Here is an 18,770-nt window from a genome sequence, read left to right as displayed (position 1 = left end):
TCCCCCCCTCCCTTCATCCTAGAATTAAGATGGCGCCGTTGACCAGGAAGTGAGATAAACAACCGTGCCGAAAGAAATATGGATTAAATTCGGAAATTGACACGGTCCAAACCAGCTTCGAGGGACAGCCGGTCGCCGAGGTGGGGGGGTAATCGCAGGGAAATGAGTTTGGATTGTATCCGGTAAGTGTAATCCTACGGCCGCGAGAGAAAAGGTGGAAAAATGTCGCCAGTAGACGCTCGTTAGCTTAGTTAGCAGGCAGGCTAACGAGTTTGCTAGTGGCAGCCAGCTAGCTGGTCAAACAATAGGGGTTTGGCCTTGTTAATAAATTCGGAGTAAAAAAGAAAATGAAACCTGGTGTAACGCGAGTAACAAAGCGGATTTGGACACTATCATTGAATGAGGTTTAAATAATAGAGAAAAAAAACAGTCTTGCTGAACCGGTAGTTAAATAGCTGGTAAAGTTGAGTGGGGTAACATTTGGTTAGGGTTGAACAGGGTAAATTAGCTTGTCGCGCTGACTAGCAGGACAAATGAATTGTGGTTTTGGTAGAATCGGATTCTCGTGTAATCCCATGGTTGGTTCGATGTCTTTACACTCCTGCCAAGCTAACTTGTAGATATGGACGTCGAAAATATACATTTTTCTGTTAAAAGATTTTTTTCCTCTTTCATTGGTGATACAAATTTCTTGGATAACATCAAACTGACAAAGATCTGACTAAATTAAAGAAGGCCAAAAGTCTTAAACAAAACTACAGACCAAAGTCTTTTAAATTTTCATCGACTTTTAGACATTATGCTATTTTCATGTTCCGTAACGTCACTGTTTCTACCTAAACAATCTTCATTGTAATCTGTTTCCACTCATTAACCCGTCTCTTCTTGTCTCTTTCTCTTTTAGAGATGGCTGGAATATGATGAAACACATAGCTCCATTGGGCACACTGACCAGCTCAGTCCCTGTGGTGCTGCGTAGAGCCTGATGCCCATCTCGACATCTGTCGTCATGAACACGGAGGACTTCCTGCACCCGGAGGGCCCTCAGCTGGAGAGCCCCAAATACAGTGCGCCCAGTCCTCCACTCCCCAATGAGGTGCCCATGTTCCCCATTTACATCTTCACTTCTGGCCCAAATTATGCTTTTGAAATCAACCTCAGCCAGGTTCATCTAAAGAGCATCATCAAATGGATGTCGAACTTCATATTGAATGCACAATACTTAATTTTATGGAGTTTTTCAACTTGGGTTGTTTGGTTATTTGCTTTTCCTAGTGCTACAGGTTCGAATCTAATAATACAAAGCTTGGACTAATCCGCGTGCCCGCTACGATTTCTACCTGGTTTGTAGCAGTGCGCTTTGTGCAATTTGTGAATTAACTAGCAGCGAGAAAAGAAACTGATGAATGACCCAATAACTGCCTTCAGATTTCTTTACTTCCTTCATCATATGTGGGTTTTTGGTTGTGCTTGAGTTTCTGTTCTTTTATTACAAAAAGGGGAACGATTTCAGCTTTTGTGTCCACAGTCTCCCTTAAGAATTTGTTTGCCCAATGCCGAAATATTCCATTAGACGATGACGACGCTTACAAAATATAAAGCGATTTGTATGTCAGATGCTATAAAAAAGCAGATTTAGAAACTTGTGTAATTTGTTAACATGCAAAAGTTTTTTGTGTAAATTTATGGAGAAAAAAACGAACACTCTGTAAAGGGAAAGTCTTTAAGACTGAATTGTTTATAGCGGCAGTAACCAAATTGATACAAGAACCGATTAAATGGTTTAAATAATATGTTTAAGAAATGCTAACGTAATGTTTTTTAATATATATTTTTGTATGTTAATGCGTGACCTCAGGAACATGGAGTAACGACAGCACCTTGTTCCTCCCCTCACCTTATTTTTGTGCTCATGAGAAGGGAATGAAGCCAAAGTTGCTCATGAGATGCAATATTGAAATCCCATCATTCCTTGTACATTATGAGCGTTATCATAATTTCAGCTGTGTGTAGGAAACCAGGTGTTGCAATTAATCCAAAAAAAAATGGCTGCTGTAATCCTCTTCCCATTCTCTGTCTTTTGCTATTTCTCGGTTCCTTTTTGTCTTTCACCTGTTAACCTTTTTAACTCTGTATACAGAATCCACTGCAGTTTTGCTAAATTAGGCCATCAACACACTACTCCAATAAAATCCACTTAGAGCACTACTGTGCTTGTCATGGTAACCTTAAGAGCCACTTTTCTTGCTCGGTGCAGCATGTGCCTGGTTATTTTTTACACCAAGTGCCCGTCTTGCACATTTAAACAGTAAATGTACATCGATCTGGGACTCAGCAGGTGTTTGACACATTGTAAAGGCAGGTTTGGAGTTTTCTGAAATGGTGCAGCTTTCCAACATTTGCTCCACATGAGGTCTTCTTTTTGTTTTTGTCATTTCCCTTACTGTGTCCTGTGAAAAATGTGATGTTTGTTTCCTTTTCGCCTCCAGAGTCAGCTGTTTTCCTCTTCCACATGGACATTTTCCCAGCCGCTTCAGTACAACCAGTACAGCTATCCTATGCAACAATCTGGGAGGTGCGTGACAACTTTTTTTTTTCTCTCTCTGTCTCTCTTACTTTCAGATTCAGAAACAGATGTAAGTTGATACATTTATTCCAGGCAGATGCTCCACAGAAAAAAAAAAAAAAACCTTAAACATTGACTAAGAGGCCATAAACACATTTCCTCTGTTTGCTCAAGGAATTCTTAAATTTCCGAGAATTTGAAGATCCAGCTATGTTTTTCCTGATGAGTTCTTGCAGTATGACAATGCAGTTCGTGGAGTTCAGCCTTGGCTACCAAGCATGCTCAGACATGCATATAATTGCACACCTCTGTCTGATATGGATCTTTTGTTCAGGAGTGCAGCAGATAGCTGTTCTTTTTTTCTTTTGAGGCATTTCTGGGACTTATTTCCTTTTTGCATGGGCTCATAAGAATTAACATCATTGTTTACTCAGCTACACAGTTTCTTCCTTGTTCAGTTAACAGTCATGTCTTTGTAAAACTTTTGCCAGCTCAGCGAAGCAGTTGTCTGACTTTCTTTGATGGCATTTTCATCTCATTTGTGAGCCTCATTACATAGTCCTGACCACAATACAGTTCTGACCTGTTCTGTTTGGATCGTCATGGCGGGTGATAAATACATGATTAACGGACACATGAAGTCCCAAAACAAATAATCACAGTTTTTTAAATATATAAATGTAATTTCTTTTGTGTGTGTGTGTGTGTGTGTGTGTGTGTGTGTGTGTGTATGTATATATATATATATATATATATATATATATATATATATATATATATATATATATATATATATATATATATATATATATATATATATATATAAAATGTGTGTTTTGTATATGTATACGAAAAGATGGCACCCCAAAAATGCTATTTTATGTACACAGTACTGTATTAACATTTTAGTTAATTTTGGAATTAATAATTATATTTTTACTAATAAATTTCATTATTAAAACATAAAACTACATTAAAACAATTCCTATAAGTTTTTGGCTCCATCTGCGGAGACTGGAAAAATCAGCCAAACTAATTAGTTATGTGGCAAATGCAATTCCGCGATAAACTGGCGGCACGAGATTCGAACCGCGATAAATCGGGGGACTACTGTGTGTGTTTATATTGTGTGTGTGCGTATACATACATCGTCCAGGCATAACATTGTTATTGTACCGTTATAATCATTGAAGTGAAAAGGGATTTATTTATTTGCCAGCTAGTGAACATTTAGTCCTCAAAGATGACATGTTAGAATCAGGAAAAATGGGCAAGTGTAGGGGTGTGAGCGAGTTTGACAAGGGCCAAACGTCTTAGTCAAAGCATCTCCAAACTGCAGCTATTGTGGGATGTTCCTGGTCTGCGGTTGTCAATATCAATCAAAAATGGTCCAACTAAGAAAACAGTGGTGAACTGGCAAAAGGGCGGCTGAGACTTGTTGATGCACGTGGGTAGCGAAAGCTGGTCCGTGTGGTCCGATTCAACATGCGAGCTCCTGAAGCTCAAATTGCTAAAGAAGTTAATGCTAAGGGTCAGGACTGTTGGCAGCAAAAGAGGGACCAACACAATATTAGTAACGTGGTCATAATTCCTGATCCGTGTGCATGCGTGCTTGTGTGTAATATAAACACATGCGCAGGTCAGTAATTATGACCACGTTGCAAATATTGTGTTGTATGTATGTATGTATGTATGTATGTATGTATATATGTGAATATGACAACTGAAAATTTTCTGCACGCACGGAACTCGGGACCATATCTCACAATGAGACTCGTGAGCAATTTAGTCTGCACTTGAAGTTCTATGTTGTGAACAGTGCCATTGCGGTTTCTTTAGTGCATTCTGTGCCTAAATATAAGCCTAAATCATCGGTCCTAAACTGGTTAAAAATTCTACCACCTACTTGTATGGTACTTTCCAATTTTAGCACTCATGAGTTCCAGAACGAATTACATTTTTTATATATATATATATATATATATATATATATATATATATATATATATATATATATATATATATATATATATATGTATATTATGTATATTATGTAATATGTATGTATGTATATATAATGTATATGTATATCTGTGTGTGTGTGTGTGTAGGTGTATATATACTAATGTACATGTTTGTTAAATGTTCTGCTCTTTCAGGCAGTTCCCGGTCAACAACTCATCTCTGGATGATTTCAGCTCATTGGATTTCTCAAACCTCACATCAGACAGGAATGAAAACTTTGCAACAGTAAGTTCCGGTCCGATCTTTCTGTCGTTGCCTTTTGTTTGATGGCCTGAGAGTGGCTGCCTTTTGTCTGATTGCTTAAGAGTGGCCGCTTTTATATTGATCCTTTAAAAGTAGATATTTTCTGTTTGATCGCTTGAGAGTGGCTGCCTCCAGTCTAATCACTCGACAGCGGCTGCTTTTACTCTCCTCTCTAAAATTGGACACTTTCAGCTTGATGGCCAAAATTGTCTGCATTTAGTCTAATCACACGAGCTCACACCTTAATAAGCCTGCTTAAGTCCTATGCGGTTGTTCGAGCCTGGCCAACTTTCACTTTCATTTTCACGTTCTCATTCTTAGTATTACGCATAGTAAAATGACTGATTTCTAGCCTGGAATTTGCTACGCAACACTGTACCACTAACAAAATAGGAAGAGGAATAGAAGATCCTTCCAACCACAATGTGTTCATTGTGAAGAAATTAAAGGTAAAACCTTTTTAATTATATCAATTGCATGATGTTCTTTCTTATTAGAGTAAAGCAGTGTGTGCTTTTGTAATCCTCTCCCAATTACACATTCACATTGTTCATATGTTCCTGATTTGTTGTGAGGAAAAATTAGATATGGAACTTTTGATGGATTAGGCACAACAGCCTTTTAATCAGGTCCATACAGGCTTCAGATTCATTTCCTGGTGATCACTTTTTCATGTCAAATGGCTTTCCTTGGCATAGATAAGCTGTGATTACTTAGCAAAGCAGGCTATTTCCATTGAAAGAATGTTTTTGAAAAATCACCAGGCATGATTATTTTTGCTTCCAGCATTTGGTCATCTTTGCAAAGCCGAGGAATAATAACGATGATTAAACCTGTTGTATATAAAGGTATTGTGACAGTTGAATATCTAGTTAAGCATGTCAGCAGACTAAATCAGCTATGAGTCATAGGGTAAGAGCTGTCGTGACTCTGTGTCTCAAACCTTGTTTAGCAAAGAACACCCACAGGAGCCTTCATAAATATCAGGGCTGGCCAACAGTAGTTTTATTTTTTTAATTTTTTATTTTTTTGTATCTAAATAAAATTTGTTACAACGTCCTAAAGTAGGGGGCGTCTTTTTCATAAGCTCTACATGGATCATCTGGGTGTGTAAAACATCAAAACCACCTCAAAGTGCAACAGGGCTTTATATGATACGTTAAAAAAGGGGCAAATAAAGTGCATGAAGCATATTCAAGCTTGTCATCAGCATAAAGGAAATTCAGGCTTGGTTGATCGCAGATAAAAATGTTATTTTTTTGCTAAAGCAGTGCTTCAGTCGACACCCACACACTCCGGTACTGCCACTTCACCAGATGTTTTCACCGTATCTTTTCAACTTGTGGCTGTTTCCTAGTAAAATTAGGGTCTAATTTCCAGTAATCTTGATCACACTCCAACAAGAGCGTCATTTCCTGAAATTCGACCACCCCACCCCTTTCTCTCTGACTCTCACACATACTCACACATACACAAATACAGTCTCACAGATATTAATCTGTGCCCTGGAGTGTAGTTGTGCAACTCTTACCTGTACTACTGGTTATGAGACGGATGATATTCAGTGGATGTTTGTGAGCATAGACATGCAAATGATTGTGTTTTGCCCCCTGCAATTAGTGGAAGTTTTTGGTCGGGGAGTTTTTTCCAGGAGCTTCTGTTTATGTTGCCATTTGCGTAGAAGTCGTGGTACTTTTGAGTTACTTTAGAGCTTTGTGTCATGCTCGGGCTGTACTTTTGGAACAGACACTGTGAGGTTAGGCAGCCATCTTCGAGCATTCTACTGCTTACATGACACAAATGGCTACCTGAAATGACTGTGGCAGAGTGTTAATATAGTAGTATTGTTAATATCGAAACATTCTCTCAGGGTATGATCGACGGCGTCCTCACTTATGCCACGCCTAACATGTTCCTAGCTTTCTAAGAATTTAACAATTAAGGTAACAAAAGACATTGCTGGCTAGAACCAGATTTAGCCATTTTGTTTCCTTTTCTGTGACCAAAAAAAAGATTTGACAGACATTTTATAGACAAGTCATTCCAGAAAAATCTCCAAGAAATAACAAGGTTTTTTTTTTTTATTAAAAATTTTCACATTTTTTTTTGCATTTCATTCTTTATCACCAGCTTGTAAGTTTTTATTAATACTGTGATACCATGATGTTAGAAAGATGATGAAAAGAAAATATTTATGTTGTAACAGTTCGCACTAAGAAGAGTTTGTTTTGTTTTCCGGTTTTACTGGCTTCAATTATTTTGTCTGGTTTTACTGTTCATCACATTTCGATTACAAATGCATTAATAAAGCTTATGTCAGGAAGTTTTGCTCATAGGTCAACATTTAAAGTGCTGTTTTGGTTTTTACAGAGAACTGGACAGGGATTTTTGTTTAGGAAGAAGGGATTTTTTTGTGTGTTGGTTTTGCTATTTCACTGAATTGATCCTTCGGTTCATTTCCCTTCTCTTTGTGTTTATAGCTATTTGTAAATTGTTTTTTTCTTCTTTTAATAATAGACGTTGCAAATAATCTAGGTGGTTTACTAATGAACAACCCAGAAGTGACTGTGGTGAGAAAAATACCAGGAGCGAACAGAAAAATGTGTTCATAAGCAGATTGTGAATGAGGGTCCTGAGATGAGCACAGTGGAGTGTTTGATTGCAGCAGTTGTTGTGTAGAAATTGAGAATATCCATGTGAGATTGTTCAGTGAATTCAGGGTAAGGTTTGTCTTCTACATCATTATGTACAGTGAAAGCTTTAGCCTGCAAGAACATTTTTTGGATTGATATTGAGTTATTAGTATTAATCATCTCTAAACCCAACCCATCGTATTCTTTTGTTGAAATAGTTTAAGGGGTCTTCCGTTTTGTTGTCGTTTTGTAATTCTGAAATCCCCATTATGTTGCTGTCGTTCAATCCTCGTTCATCCGAGCCAAGTTGCCCATCATTCGTTTACAAGTGAGCAGGAGGAAAAACAGCAATGATCTCTCTTGTTTGTGCAGTACAGTAACATCATCTGCATAAATGTAGAGAATGTTTATTTTTATTTTGTAATTTATTATTATTATTATTATTATTTTTATATAATAAACCCTGCACTAGAATAGAAGTATTCGTGAGTCAGTAACGTCTGTAAACAGTTATGTTTACCGGAGAGCCGCTGGATTATAGGACTGGCTGTAGAGAAAAGAGAGCACAGCAAGACAATTTCTTATCTTCTCCGTACAGACGCATCTTCAGTTCGGTTTGGTTTCAGGGATTTAAACACACACGCTTACACTGTTTACCATCTTCGGGGTTTGCAGATTTTCATGGCCGAAATTACCATTTTGAGAGCATCGCTGCGATAGTGTTTGTTTTTTTTTTTATTTTTTATTTTTTACTGATTTCTGATTTCAAAATTCATACTAACTAGATCCACTTCCAGCTCGCGAGGCCCCCTCGGGGTTAATGGAGTGATGTGGAAAGTGAAAGGAATGCTCGATTCGCACAAGAAACATGTGACAGTGACTGGTTTACAATAAACGTTTTGAATTGCGTCCAGCGCATCTGTATTTTCTTTTGAAAGAACCAGCTGGTTTCTGTTCTGTAAATGAATGAATATGAAATTCTGGAAGGCAGTTGAAGCCACAGTTTTATGACTTAAGTCTTCTGGGTTTTTCCAGCGCATCATGCCAGTTTACATGGTATCTGTTAGTAATTTTAGTTGAAGGATATACAACCCACTCATTTATGCTTTTCAAATGGCAGCTTTTTCACTTCTGTTTGTGTTTTGTGTCTTTTTCTTGTCCGTCTGCTTTATACCTTAATTGCATTTGTGTATTTTATTTTTTCCCTTCCTTCTTTGTAACTATTTGGGTTTTCTTACAGGAACTGCCATGTATGGATGACCTGTCGAACGGGTCTCTGTTCTCCTCTACCGCTGACTCGCTGTCTGAATATACTGACCCTTGCTTTAGCATTGATGGCATGTCCCACCTACCCAGCGAAGGCCCTGCCTCAGCCCCCGCATTCTGGGAGCCACCTGGACACAGCCAGAGACAGGTGAGTGTTCACTCTCTCTGTCTGTGTCTCTCTCTGTCTGTGTCTCTCTGTCTGTCTGTCTCTCTCTCTCTCTCTCTCTCTCTCTCTCTCTCTCTCTCTCTCTCTTTCTCTCACTTACACACACACACACACACACACACACACACACACACACACAAAGAAATGCAAAACCAACATTAACAGTTGACACTTTTTAAACAATTTAAAATAAAATGCTTGGTTAAATAAAATCGAATAATTGTATTATATTTGATAAAAATAAAATAGAATAAAGCACCTGAATGCAATACACTATTATATTGATTAAATTGGCACTAATTAAATTGATTAATTAAAATAAAGTACATCAAAACATTTTAATATTTTACATTTGTTACCCCCTTTGGGTAATACAGGGGTGTGTTTTGTTTTTGGTTTTTTCCCCCCTCAATACATATTGCAGCTTTTGCAACAAATGTCTTCATTCTGTTTCCATCCTTCATTTATTCACTCCCTCTATATGCGGAATTAACAGGATTTTCTCTTTTTAATAGAAATTCTTAAAGCTGGACATAAAACACAAAAGAATCCATTTCCTGACACTGTGGCAAAAACGAAAGCGCTGCGATTTCTTGTATGCGCAAAAAAACACTACAATTTGCATTTCTATGCACTACATATTTCTGGGACAGAGCGAGTAGCCACGGTGACACTGCGCTAACTCTAGTTTCTCCAACATACCCCTTGCTTTGTTGTACAGTAAAACCCAGTTGTACGAGCAAACGGAGATACGAGCAAACTCGCTCGCAAAATTTTACCGTTTCACGAGCAAATCCACGCTGCCGGTTCCCCGTTTTCGGCGGAGGGTCGCATCAGTCTGCTAGTTAATGACGTATCGCTCTGTCGCTCTCGTTGTTCAGTGCAGCAAAAACTTTACTTTTTTTAGTTTTATATTTTTATTTCACTAGAAATCTTGAAAAATGTCTCCCAAGTAAATCAGTGATTGTGCTGTGAAAACGAAAGTAAATAGAAATACCATGGAAACCGAGGAGGTTACGAGCGTGATGTGCGTCTCACACTCGCAATCAACCACTATCACATGAGTAAGTGTTATGCGAGAAACAGGGGCGGAAGGCGAAGTCAGAGCAAACAAAGTTTATTTTGCAAAAAACGCGTACTCGCAGTAACTGGGAAGTAATCGAGTGGTGCGCGGTGGGAGCGCGGCCACTAGTCCAGAACTGGATGAGAAGCAGTCTGTGTAATATCCAAAGGAGCGCAGAGGAGATCCGTGCCGCTGACCACAAGCACGGGAGAATCGTAACATGTACAGACAAACCATTGATAATAACGGACAGCGAGTGAGGGTGAATGAGGGGTTTATATATGGTTGGGTGATGAGTGCTAAACGAGAGTCAGGTGTGTGATTAGTAAGCCGGCGCCGGCGAGCAGCTCTGTGGGCGGGGCACGCACAGGAGAAGAATCAGGGAGCTCCCTGACAGTAAGTGTTAAATTATGTTTACATTACGGTAATTTGCGGTGTATTTGTTTGTTAAAATAGGCTCCAATTACTTTTTAAGTGCAGAAATAAGCGATCGGATGTGATCTCGGAACGGATTAAATCACTTTTACATCAATTCCTATGGGGAAAATCCGTTTGAACGTATGAGCAAATGGACCTACGAGCAAATTTCCAGAACGCATTATGCTCGTACAACGGGGTTCCACTGTATATGTTTTTACGTTTAATAATAACAATTAAAACGCGCTTTAAGTGCAAGGCAGAGACCAAACACACTTCCTGAGTGAATTCAGATTTTAACTGCTATTAATGTAAAAAGGAATGCATTCGGTACACACGCGCATCGAACCGAAAACCCTGTACAGAAAAGGACTGATAAGGTGCTCGGGGCATTTTTTCTTTTGTGTTCTGAAATGAATACAACACAAATGTATCAATTTTGATCTGTCATTCGTTACATCATCCAAAACCTCAAGCGCTGTTAAGTCAATGGATTTAAAGAGTTTGTATAGATAGAAGTATAAAAGACTTGTCAGTATTAAAATTCCATATTTTCAACTCGAGTTTCATCTCATTAGGTTGGGTCTTTGTCTTCATTCTGTGTGTCCTTGTGTTTTTCATGTCATCCATTTCCAATCAGTTGACACGGTTTCCAGCTTTACATAATCTGGACGAACTCAGTGCCATCTTGAACAACCAACCATTAGAAGCATATAAGGTAGCTTAGAGATCGTCATTTCATTTAATCATGTTTTTGATAAAGAAGGATTTAAATGTTTCAAGCATGCATGAGATCAATATATTTTTTTTTTTCTTCTCCCCCTCTTTCTGACAATGATGTTGCTCGTGTCCTGATCTCTTTCTGTCCAGCCTCCTGAAATCATCAGTCAGACTCCACCAGAGGAGGAAGAGGAGGCAGATGAGGAAGAGACGGAAGAACTCGGTCACGTAGACACTTATTCTGAGTACAAGCCATCGAAATGTATGGAAAAAATTCATCTTTTAAAGCATGTAGTACGCGTAAACTAATTGTTGTGTATGCCGAGTTTTTAATGCTTAGCAAATATTTGTGCAGAAGCAAACAGAATAAATAAATGGATGAGCGAATATAAGTAGAATAAAAATAAATGCATAACTGCCATCGACTGTTACACAGATTTATTGTTCTGTAATTTATACCAATCAGGATTTAACAATTTGACCACACACCTTATATTGTGTTGGTCCCCCTTTTGCTGCCCAAACAGTCGTGACCCATTGAGCATTAATAGCAGTAACTTCTTCAGCAGTTTGAGCTACAGTAGCTCGTCTGTTACGCCCTTTTCTCCCTACGTGTGTCAACGAGTCTTGCCACCGATCACCCTGTCGCCGGTTCACCACTGTTCTTTCCTTGGCCCACTTTTGCTAGACATTGACCACTGCAGACCAGGAACATCACACAGGAGCTGCAGTTTTGGAGATGCTCTGACCCAGATGTCTAGACATCACAATTTATCAAACCCCATTTTTCCTAACACCTCAACTTTGAGGACTAAATGTTTACTTGTTGCTTAATATCTTTCACCCACTGAAAGGTGCCATAATGAAAAGATAATCAGTGTTATTCAATTTACAGCTCAAAATGTTACGTTGTGTAGTCGGTGCATGTTAATCACCGCATCCTGTTGGTCATCTAGTCCTCTTTTTTTTTGTGTGTGTGTGTGCAGCTACTATAGGAATTTCACATCCGGACATTGTGGTAGAGACCAGCACTTTGTCCAGTGTCCCTCCCCCAGACATCACCTACACACTCTCCATCCCTGACAAAACTATCCTGACTGGCATGCTCTCTGCTTTGCAGCTCGAAGCCATCATCTATACATGCCAGGTACATGCGCTCAAATCTGGGGAACTACACAGAAAATCTTGAAATGTGATTTAAAGCAAAAATGAGCAAGTCTCTTACTTGCATTTTTTTTTTTTTTTTTCCTCTTTAATATTTTAATACCAAAATCGTAATGTGTAGCTTGTTTTTGTACGGAAACAAAAATCCAGGCTCAATTTATCTGGAAGATAGAAATTGAGCACAACTAACAAACAATATCTCCAAAAAAGAAGCTTTAAAATCTACTGCGCTCACACTGTACGCCACATCACATCATTTACACCTGCGCACAGCACGACTGTCGAAATTCTCAACGCACTTCTGCCATGAGTCATCGAATTCTGAAATAATGACGAGCAGTGAGTGTGCGTAGAGCACAGAAAAGGGGCAAGGCTTCCATTTACTCGCAGCGTACCATCCGTTTTGCATGACATTTAACTGCAAATTAAAAAAGAAATTCCAGAAATCTAAATGTACCAAAAACAGGGTGTTTTTTATTTATTTAATTATTCAATTAATTTCTGTCTGTTTGTATGTTAGATTTTTTTCCTCCCCATCTTGCATTGATGCGTTCGCCTGCATATTACAATCTATTCCAAAAATAAATTCACAGTATAACTGGCTTGAATTTAACTGTTATTTTAGCTGTTCTTTGGTGCACTCGGCTCTCAGTTAATCACTAAAGTACTTAATTTTTTTTCTTTCTTCAAGTTAATGTTATAGAAGATTTTGGTACTTTCCTGTGCTCTAATTACCATTGTGTTTTTTGGCCTATCAGCAACACGAGGTCATCCTGCAGAACGACCAGAGGGCAGGCTTTTTGATTGGGGACGGAGCCGGTGTGGGGAAGGGTCGCACTATAGCTGGCATCATTCTAGAAAACTACTTAAAAGGAAGGAAGCAAGCCCTGTGGTAAGATCACATTCCAAAGAGAATAATACCACCTTCCTTATTTCTACTCAATAGAGGACCTTTTATATAAAAGTTTTTTTTTAATCGGCTCTGTCCTAAAATCTATGAGTGAGTAACGTTATTATGTATAAAGTCAGCTTTCATTATTAGAAATCATTTTCACTTTTTTGGGGCCTGATGTCACGAAATTGTTTTTCTTTCAGGTTCAGTGTGTCTAATGACCTGAAGTATGATGCAGAAAGAGACCTCAGGGACATAGATGCCCTGAATATTCCTGTGTTTGCTTTAAACAAGGTAAGGTGTCTTTTTTTTCTAATGAAAAGATTCCCGCCTGCTTAATTTTGTTCGAACAAGTGCCGCAGTGTATCGCAACTTGCATGTATAAAGAATTACGTTGCGAACGCCCCGGTGCCCTTTGAAAGTGTCTGATGTGGTATTTCCTTGTCTTGTCAGATTAAATATGGAGACACAGCTACCTCAGAGGGCGTCCTGTTTGCCACATATTCAGCGCTGATCGGGGAGAGTCAGGCAGGGGGACAGCACCGCACCCGGCTCAAGCAGATATTGGACTGGTGTAAACCTGGCTTTGACGGAGTCGTATCCTTACCTTAATGCTTCTAGGTAGTAATCCTAGAGCTGACGTGAGAGAATAGGAGCAGTGTCAAATAAAAAAATAAAAGGCCCTGGTTTAATTTCATGATTCAACACAGGAAAAGAAAGGGGAAATGAAATGATCAGGAGAAAAACATTGAAATGAAACCCTCAGTGATTCATGCAGTATGGGGTGTTGGTCCTGCCCATACAGCGTGTTGTATGTTGGTATAGCAGTAATGGTTATTCCAATGCTTTGTGCCATATTTTATTTCTTTGACATTTAAACCCTCTCAGATTGTGTTTGACGAATGCCATAAAGCTAAAAACGCGACATCCACGAAGATGGGGAAAGCTGTCTTGGACCTGCAGAACAAGCTGCCCCGGGCCAGGGTGGTGTACGCCAGTGCCACAGGTTTATAGACTAATCTTTTCTACTTGTACACACACCCAGCCTAGTGATTCATCTGAGCTATAATATCAGTCATGGCATAATTTTTGACTTCCAAGCTGTATTTCCACGTTTCCACCTAATTATCTCTGCTGCATCACAGGGCAGCACAACACGATTGGGCAAACACTTATATTATGTCCCTTGGGATTTTAATGCTTATTTCTATCTGTCTGTCTGGTTTCTGCAGGGCCTTAAAAAGTCTTAAAAATCAATCAGCTTTCTGTTGTTAGTGCAAATCTCTCTCACGTTGTACCGCAGACGTAAAACTGATTTTTTTAGCTACAGCGATTTAGCGATACTTGGCATGAAGAAAATGAATTTTGTGCTTGCTTAAGGCCAGTAGCTAACAATGTATTTGTGTGTTTATGAGGTTGGTATATAAAACTTAAATTTCATTCTCAATGGTCTTAAAAAGGTCTTTAAAAGACACAGAAAACCCTTATCAGGCATAAAGCTAGTATTTATGATGTGCTTTTCATCTGATGAATAAGCCAACTTTTAGGTTCAAGACATGACTTCCTGCCCAGTGTCCTCTTGCCACAGAAGCATTCAATTTCCAATAATATTCAGGAATGCATTTTGCCAAAGACACTAAATCTAGACTTTACACATTTGGCCAAGTATTTATAACTATAGTGCTTTTGCGCGGTCTTGTTCTATAGGTGCCTCCGAGCCAAAGAACATGATCTACATGAGCCGGCTCGGGATTTGGGGCGAGGGAACACCCTTCAGGACGTTCGAGGACTTTTTACATGCCATTGAGAAGAGGTTAGTCCTCCTGTTTTAAAATCGAAGACCTTCTGTCTGAAACTTGTGAAGAGATTTGATGTAGATGAATGCTTAATTGCCCATGCTTGTCAGGACGAATGAGGAGCCACCGTTTTTACATTTCTTCAAAAAGGAGTCAAAAGCTATGCCCGCTTGCTGTTCACAGGGGTGTCGGCGCCATGGAGATAGTTGCCATGGATATGAAAGTCAGTGGCATGTACATAGCCCGGCAGCTCAGCTTTTCAGGCGTGTCGTTTCGGATCGAGGAAATCGCACTGGATGAGGAGATCAAGGTGGTCTACAACAAGGCGGCTCGACTGGTGAGAGACTGCAGGCTGTCGCAAGGCGAACATGACGGACATGCACACATTGACTAGTTTATTGGGAGCACCTTTCTTGTACCATCACTCCCTGGGTTGTTTTAGACACACCTACTATATTGATGCAATTCGAAGATATAAAATTACAGACTGTTGCCCGTTTATTGTCATGTGTGATTTGCAGGCGCATGACAATAAACCATGATAGCAATGCTGGCATGATTTGTTTTGGATGCTTTCCTCAGCACAGCCGACATGGTGGCATAATGATATGTTTGGCATTGTTACAAGTGTTTCACACACAGTAGAGAACAGGTTGCATGTATTCTGTGTATTTCTAGAAAAATTGTCTGTTTGGAAAGTCAGTTGGAGGAAAAATCCTGTTATCACACCAGTGTAACAAGCTGTCTGAGGGTAGCTGAGGTACTGAGTGATAGATAAAACTTACCTATAAATGACCTACATAACTAGCTCTACTGTACTTCTGCAAGGCTCTGTATAAATATTTTGATACGTTTCCAAATCAAATTTATTACTAACTGAATTACACTATACACTATTTGGACAAAAGTTTATGAACACCTGACCATAAGATTGGCATCCACATTTAGTCTGTATTTGCTCTTATAATAATGATAGTATAATATAATAATCCCACTCCTCTGGGAACACGTTTAACTACATTCAAGTGTGTGCTTTGTGAGATTTTATTCGGCCACGAATGAGGTAGTAGTCAGGTACTGCAAGGAGGCCTGGGGTGCAGTCAATTTCCAATTCATCCCAAAGGTGTTCAATAGGGTGATGGAGGAATTTTCCATTCCAACCCATGTAAAGCATATCTTAATGGGGCTGGCTTTGTGCACAGGGGTATTGTCATCATGGAACAGGTTTGAGTCTTCTAGTTGAAGTTAAGGCAAAATCTAATGCTACCGTATCCATAGACATCCTTTAAAGCTGTGTGACTCCAGCATTGTGGTGACAGTTTGAGGAAGAAACACATCAATTGTCCCAATATTATTTTTTTCTATATATAGTGTACAATGTATGAAGTATAGCCAATGGCTAGCCCAACAATTAATAAATTATGAAATTTTGTAACTGGGTTTGAATATGTGATGCTTTTGCTTGTATGTGCAACAATTACATTGCTTAAAAGAAATATATATATATATATATATATATATATATATATATATATATATATATATATATATATATATATATATATATATATAGTGAAATGTCCATTCTGGCTCTATGTGTAATGTAATCTCTGCTTTTTTTCCCCAGTGGGCTGAAGCACTGGAAGTGTTCACCAGAGCAGCGGATATGCTGGGACTGGTCTCTCGTAAGTCCCTCTGGGGCCAATTCTGGTCCTCTCACCAGCGCTTCTTCAAATACCTCTGCATTGCCGCCAAAGTGCGCCGCCTGGTGGAGCTCGCTAAGGCCGAGATGAATCAGGGCAAGGTGAGACACAAAAACAGATCATGATGGTCCTAAAAGTGTTGTTTATTTATTTCATTTTTTAAAGTGGGGTTGTTGTGGGGATTTCTTTAGGTGTGAACAGAGGGGTTTATATGGTTGACTTTCTAAGGTGCAGTAGAGGGATGATCAAGTGATTATAGGTAAAGTAAAGCAAACTAGAGTTTAGTTTTTACTTGATTTGATAACGATGTCCTTTGTGTGTGTGTGTAGTGCATCGTGATTGGGCTGCAGTCAACCGGTGAGGCCCGGACTCGCGAGGTTCTGGATGAGAATGATGGACACCTAGACCGATTCGTCTCTGCAGCTGAGTGAGTGACTGGGGCTCTCTGTCTGATCAAACATGCTTGTTCTTTCCTCCCGGCTCTGCCCTTCACTTTCCAGTCACTTTTGATTGAGGGATTTGATAACTTTGGGTATTACTCATGGTCCTGGCTACTTCAAGAACAGAAGGTTTAAAGTTAGCGTCTGGCAGAACGTAGGAACAATTCAATGGATATCACGGTTCTTGTTAATGAAATTATGCCTCAAATTTGTGAAATGTGTCTTTTCTATGTGTAAAGAGTAAGCTGGATAAAAAAGCAGTAGTAGTTAGCACATAGATATAGAAACAAGCCATTGAGCAAGCCAACACAGAATGCAACCAGGTAGTATGAATAGTGAGCTTGTGCTTAAGGTTTTCTATAGTGAGGTGATTATTTAACGTTGGGAAGGACTCTCCAGCATCAGCGCCCTGTAACACTCAGAGGTAAAGGGTGAAGGACTCTGTGGTTGCTCACTAATATAATTCATTCAAGACACTTGCAGTTGATGGAAAATCTACTATAACACAGACATTGCAACGTATGTGATCGTTTGTGGACATTCTGCAGCATTACCGTGCTATTAACAAACATTATCACTGCAATAATTGTCCCGGAATAAACCGCTTGTATAAACTAGCTGTTGGAAAATCTCGGTAATATCTTTCCCCATAACTCATACTGTTGTGTTTTTATGTTATGATTAGAAAATATATTTACTTTGGGGTTGATCCAGTGCTCTTCTAGTTATAAACTGGTATCTATTTTAGTCAGGACTGTGTTAAAGTGAATTTATTGTAGACACACTGATGAAAGAGTATTCTGACATTAATTAATGGTTGTATTTGCTTTTGGTAGTTCAGGGGCTCCTGTTACACTTTTTTTTGTTTTTTTTTGTTACCGATGTAAATTGGGGATAATCAATAGCGAAATGTCAGTTGAACTCAAGAGTTTCTAGAAGATTTGCCCTGAAGTTTTCTCGGTACATGAACGCATTGTTCAAAGAGGCTGAACTGCTCATTACCATGTCTTCGCAGAACAGCTGCAAAAAAAAGAATTACATTTTGATAAGAATGGTGCACACCATATAATCAAAATGAACGTGTGACACCCTACTATTTCACCACTTTGTTCTGCCACGTGATGGATAACAGGACCCCAGTCTACCTGAACCTGGCAGCATGGGAACAAAATGGCAGAGGGTGTTGGAAAATGAACCAAACTGTCTGCTTGGGAAAGACAGACGTCAATTGGAACTTTTCACAATAGGTTACATAAACGCTGTCAGCCACTTTTTTGTGGTTGTAAGCTGTTTTGTTAATGCAGGGAAGTGAACGTGAGGACCGAGGAGAGCTGGTAGACTTGTAAAGTAATTTAGAACTTTCTGTAAGACTCAACTGTAATAATTAGGGCTGCATATTTGTGAGTTTGCCGTGGAAAAACGGATCCACCATTAAAATGGTTAAATATATTTGGGATAAAATGGTAACAAAGTCAAGTGTTCACTTTTCCTTTAGTTATTGTGTTGAAATTGCATGCTAAGTCGCTGTTTGAAATGTAACAGTCCATAAACATTACAATGCATTGATCTCTTAGCTATATGCCAATTGATAATTTGGACATTTATAGCTCATACTGAGCCGTATCACCTGTTATGGTCGGAGTATTCTGCAGATTGTCCAGTAGCTCATGCACTAC

At 39.1% G+C, this 18,770-nt stretch overlaps 1 protein-coding gene across 1 annotated transcript in view; it reads left to right on the top strand.

The window, feature by feature from the left end:
- The window catches only part of sbno2a (strawberry notch homolog 2a), a 32,445-nt gene continuing 13,675 nt past the window's right edge, over positions 1 to 18,770 (top strand). Inside the window, exons 1-16 of the mRNA XM_046876439.1 lie at positions 1 to 182; positions 905 to 1,096; positions 2,490 to 2,575; positions 4,726 to 4,816; positions 8,708 to 8,881; positions 11,020 to 11,097; positions 11,250 to 11,361; positions 12,086 to 12,246; positions 13,022 to 13,155; positions 13,359 to 13,449; positions 13,609 to 13,752; positions 14,044 to 14,161; positions 14,863 to 14,968; positions 15,135 to 15,288; positions 16,579 to 16,755; positions 16,984 to 17,081. Of these exons, the coding sequence (XP_046732395.1) occupies positions 986 to 1,096; positions 2,490 to 2,575; positions 4,726 to 4,816; positions 8,708 to 8,881; positions 11,020 to 11,097; positions 11,250 to 11,361; positions 12,086 to 12,246; positions 13,022 to 13,155; positions 13,359 to 13,449; positions 13,609 to 13,752; positions 14,044 to 14,161; positions 14,863 to 14,968; positions 15,135 to 15,288; positions 16,579 to 16,755; positions 16,984 to 17,081 (1,835 nt within the window). The 5' untranslated portion in view covers positions 1 to 182; positions 905 to 985. The remainder of the gene's footprint in view (positions 183 to 904; positions 1,097 to 2,489; positions 2,576 to 4,725; positions 4,817 to 8,707; positions 8,882 to 11,019; positions 11,098 to 11,249; positions 11,362 to 12,085; positions 12,247 to 13,021; positions 13,156 to 13,358; positions 13,450 to 13,608; positions 13,753 to 14,043; positions 14,162 to 14,862; positions 14,969 to 15,134; positions 15,289 to 16,578; positions 16,756 to 16,983; positions 17,082 to 18,770) is intronic.

The sequence above is a fragment of the Silurus meridionalis genome, chromosome 20, assembly GCF_014805685.1.
Source record: "Silurus meridionalis isolate SWU-2019-XX chromosome 20, ASM1480568v1, whole genome shotgun sequence".
NCBI lineage: Eukaryota > Metazoa > Chordata > Actinopteri > Siluriformes > Siluridae > Silurus > Silurus meridionalis.
Note: the sequence above shows the minus strand (reverse complement) of the source record. Positions and strands in the feature narration are given on the sequence as shown.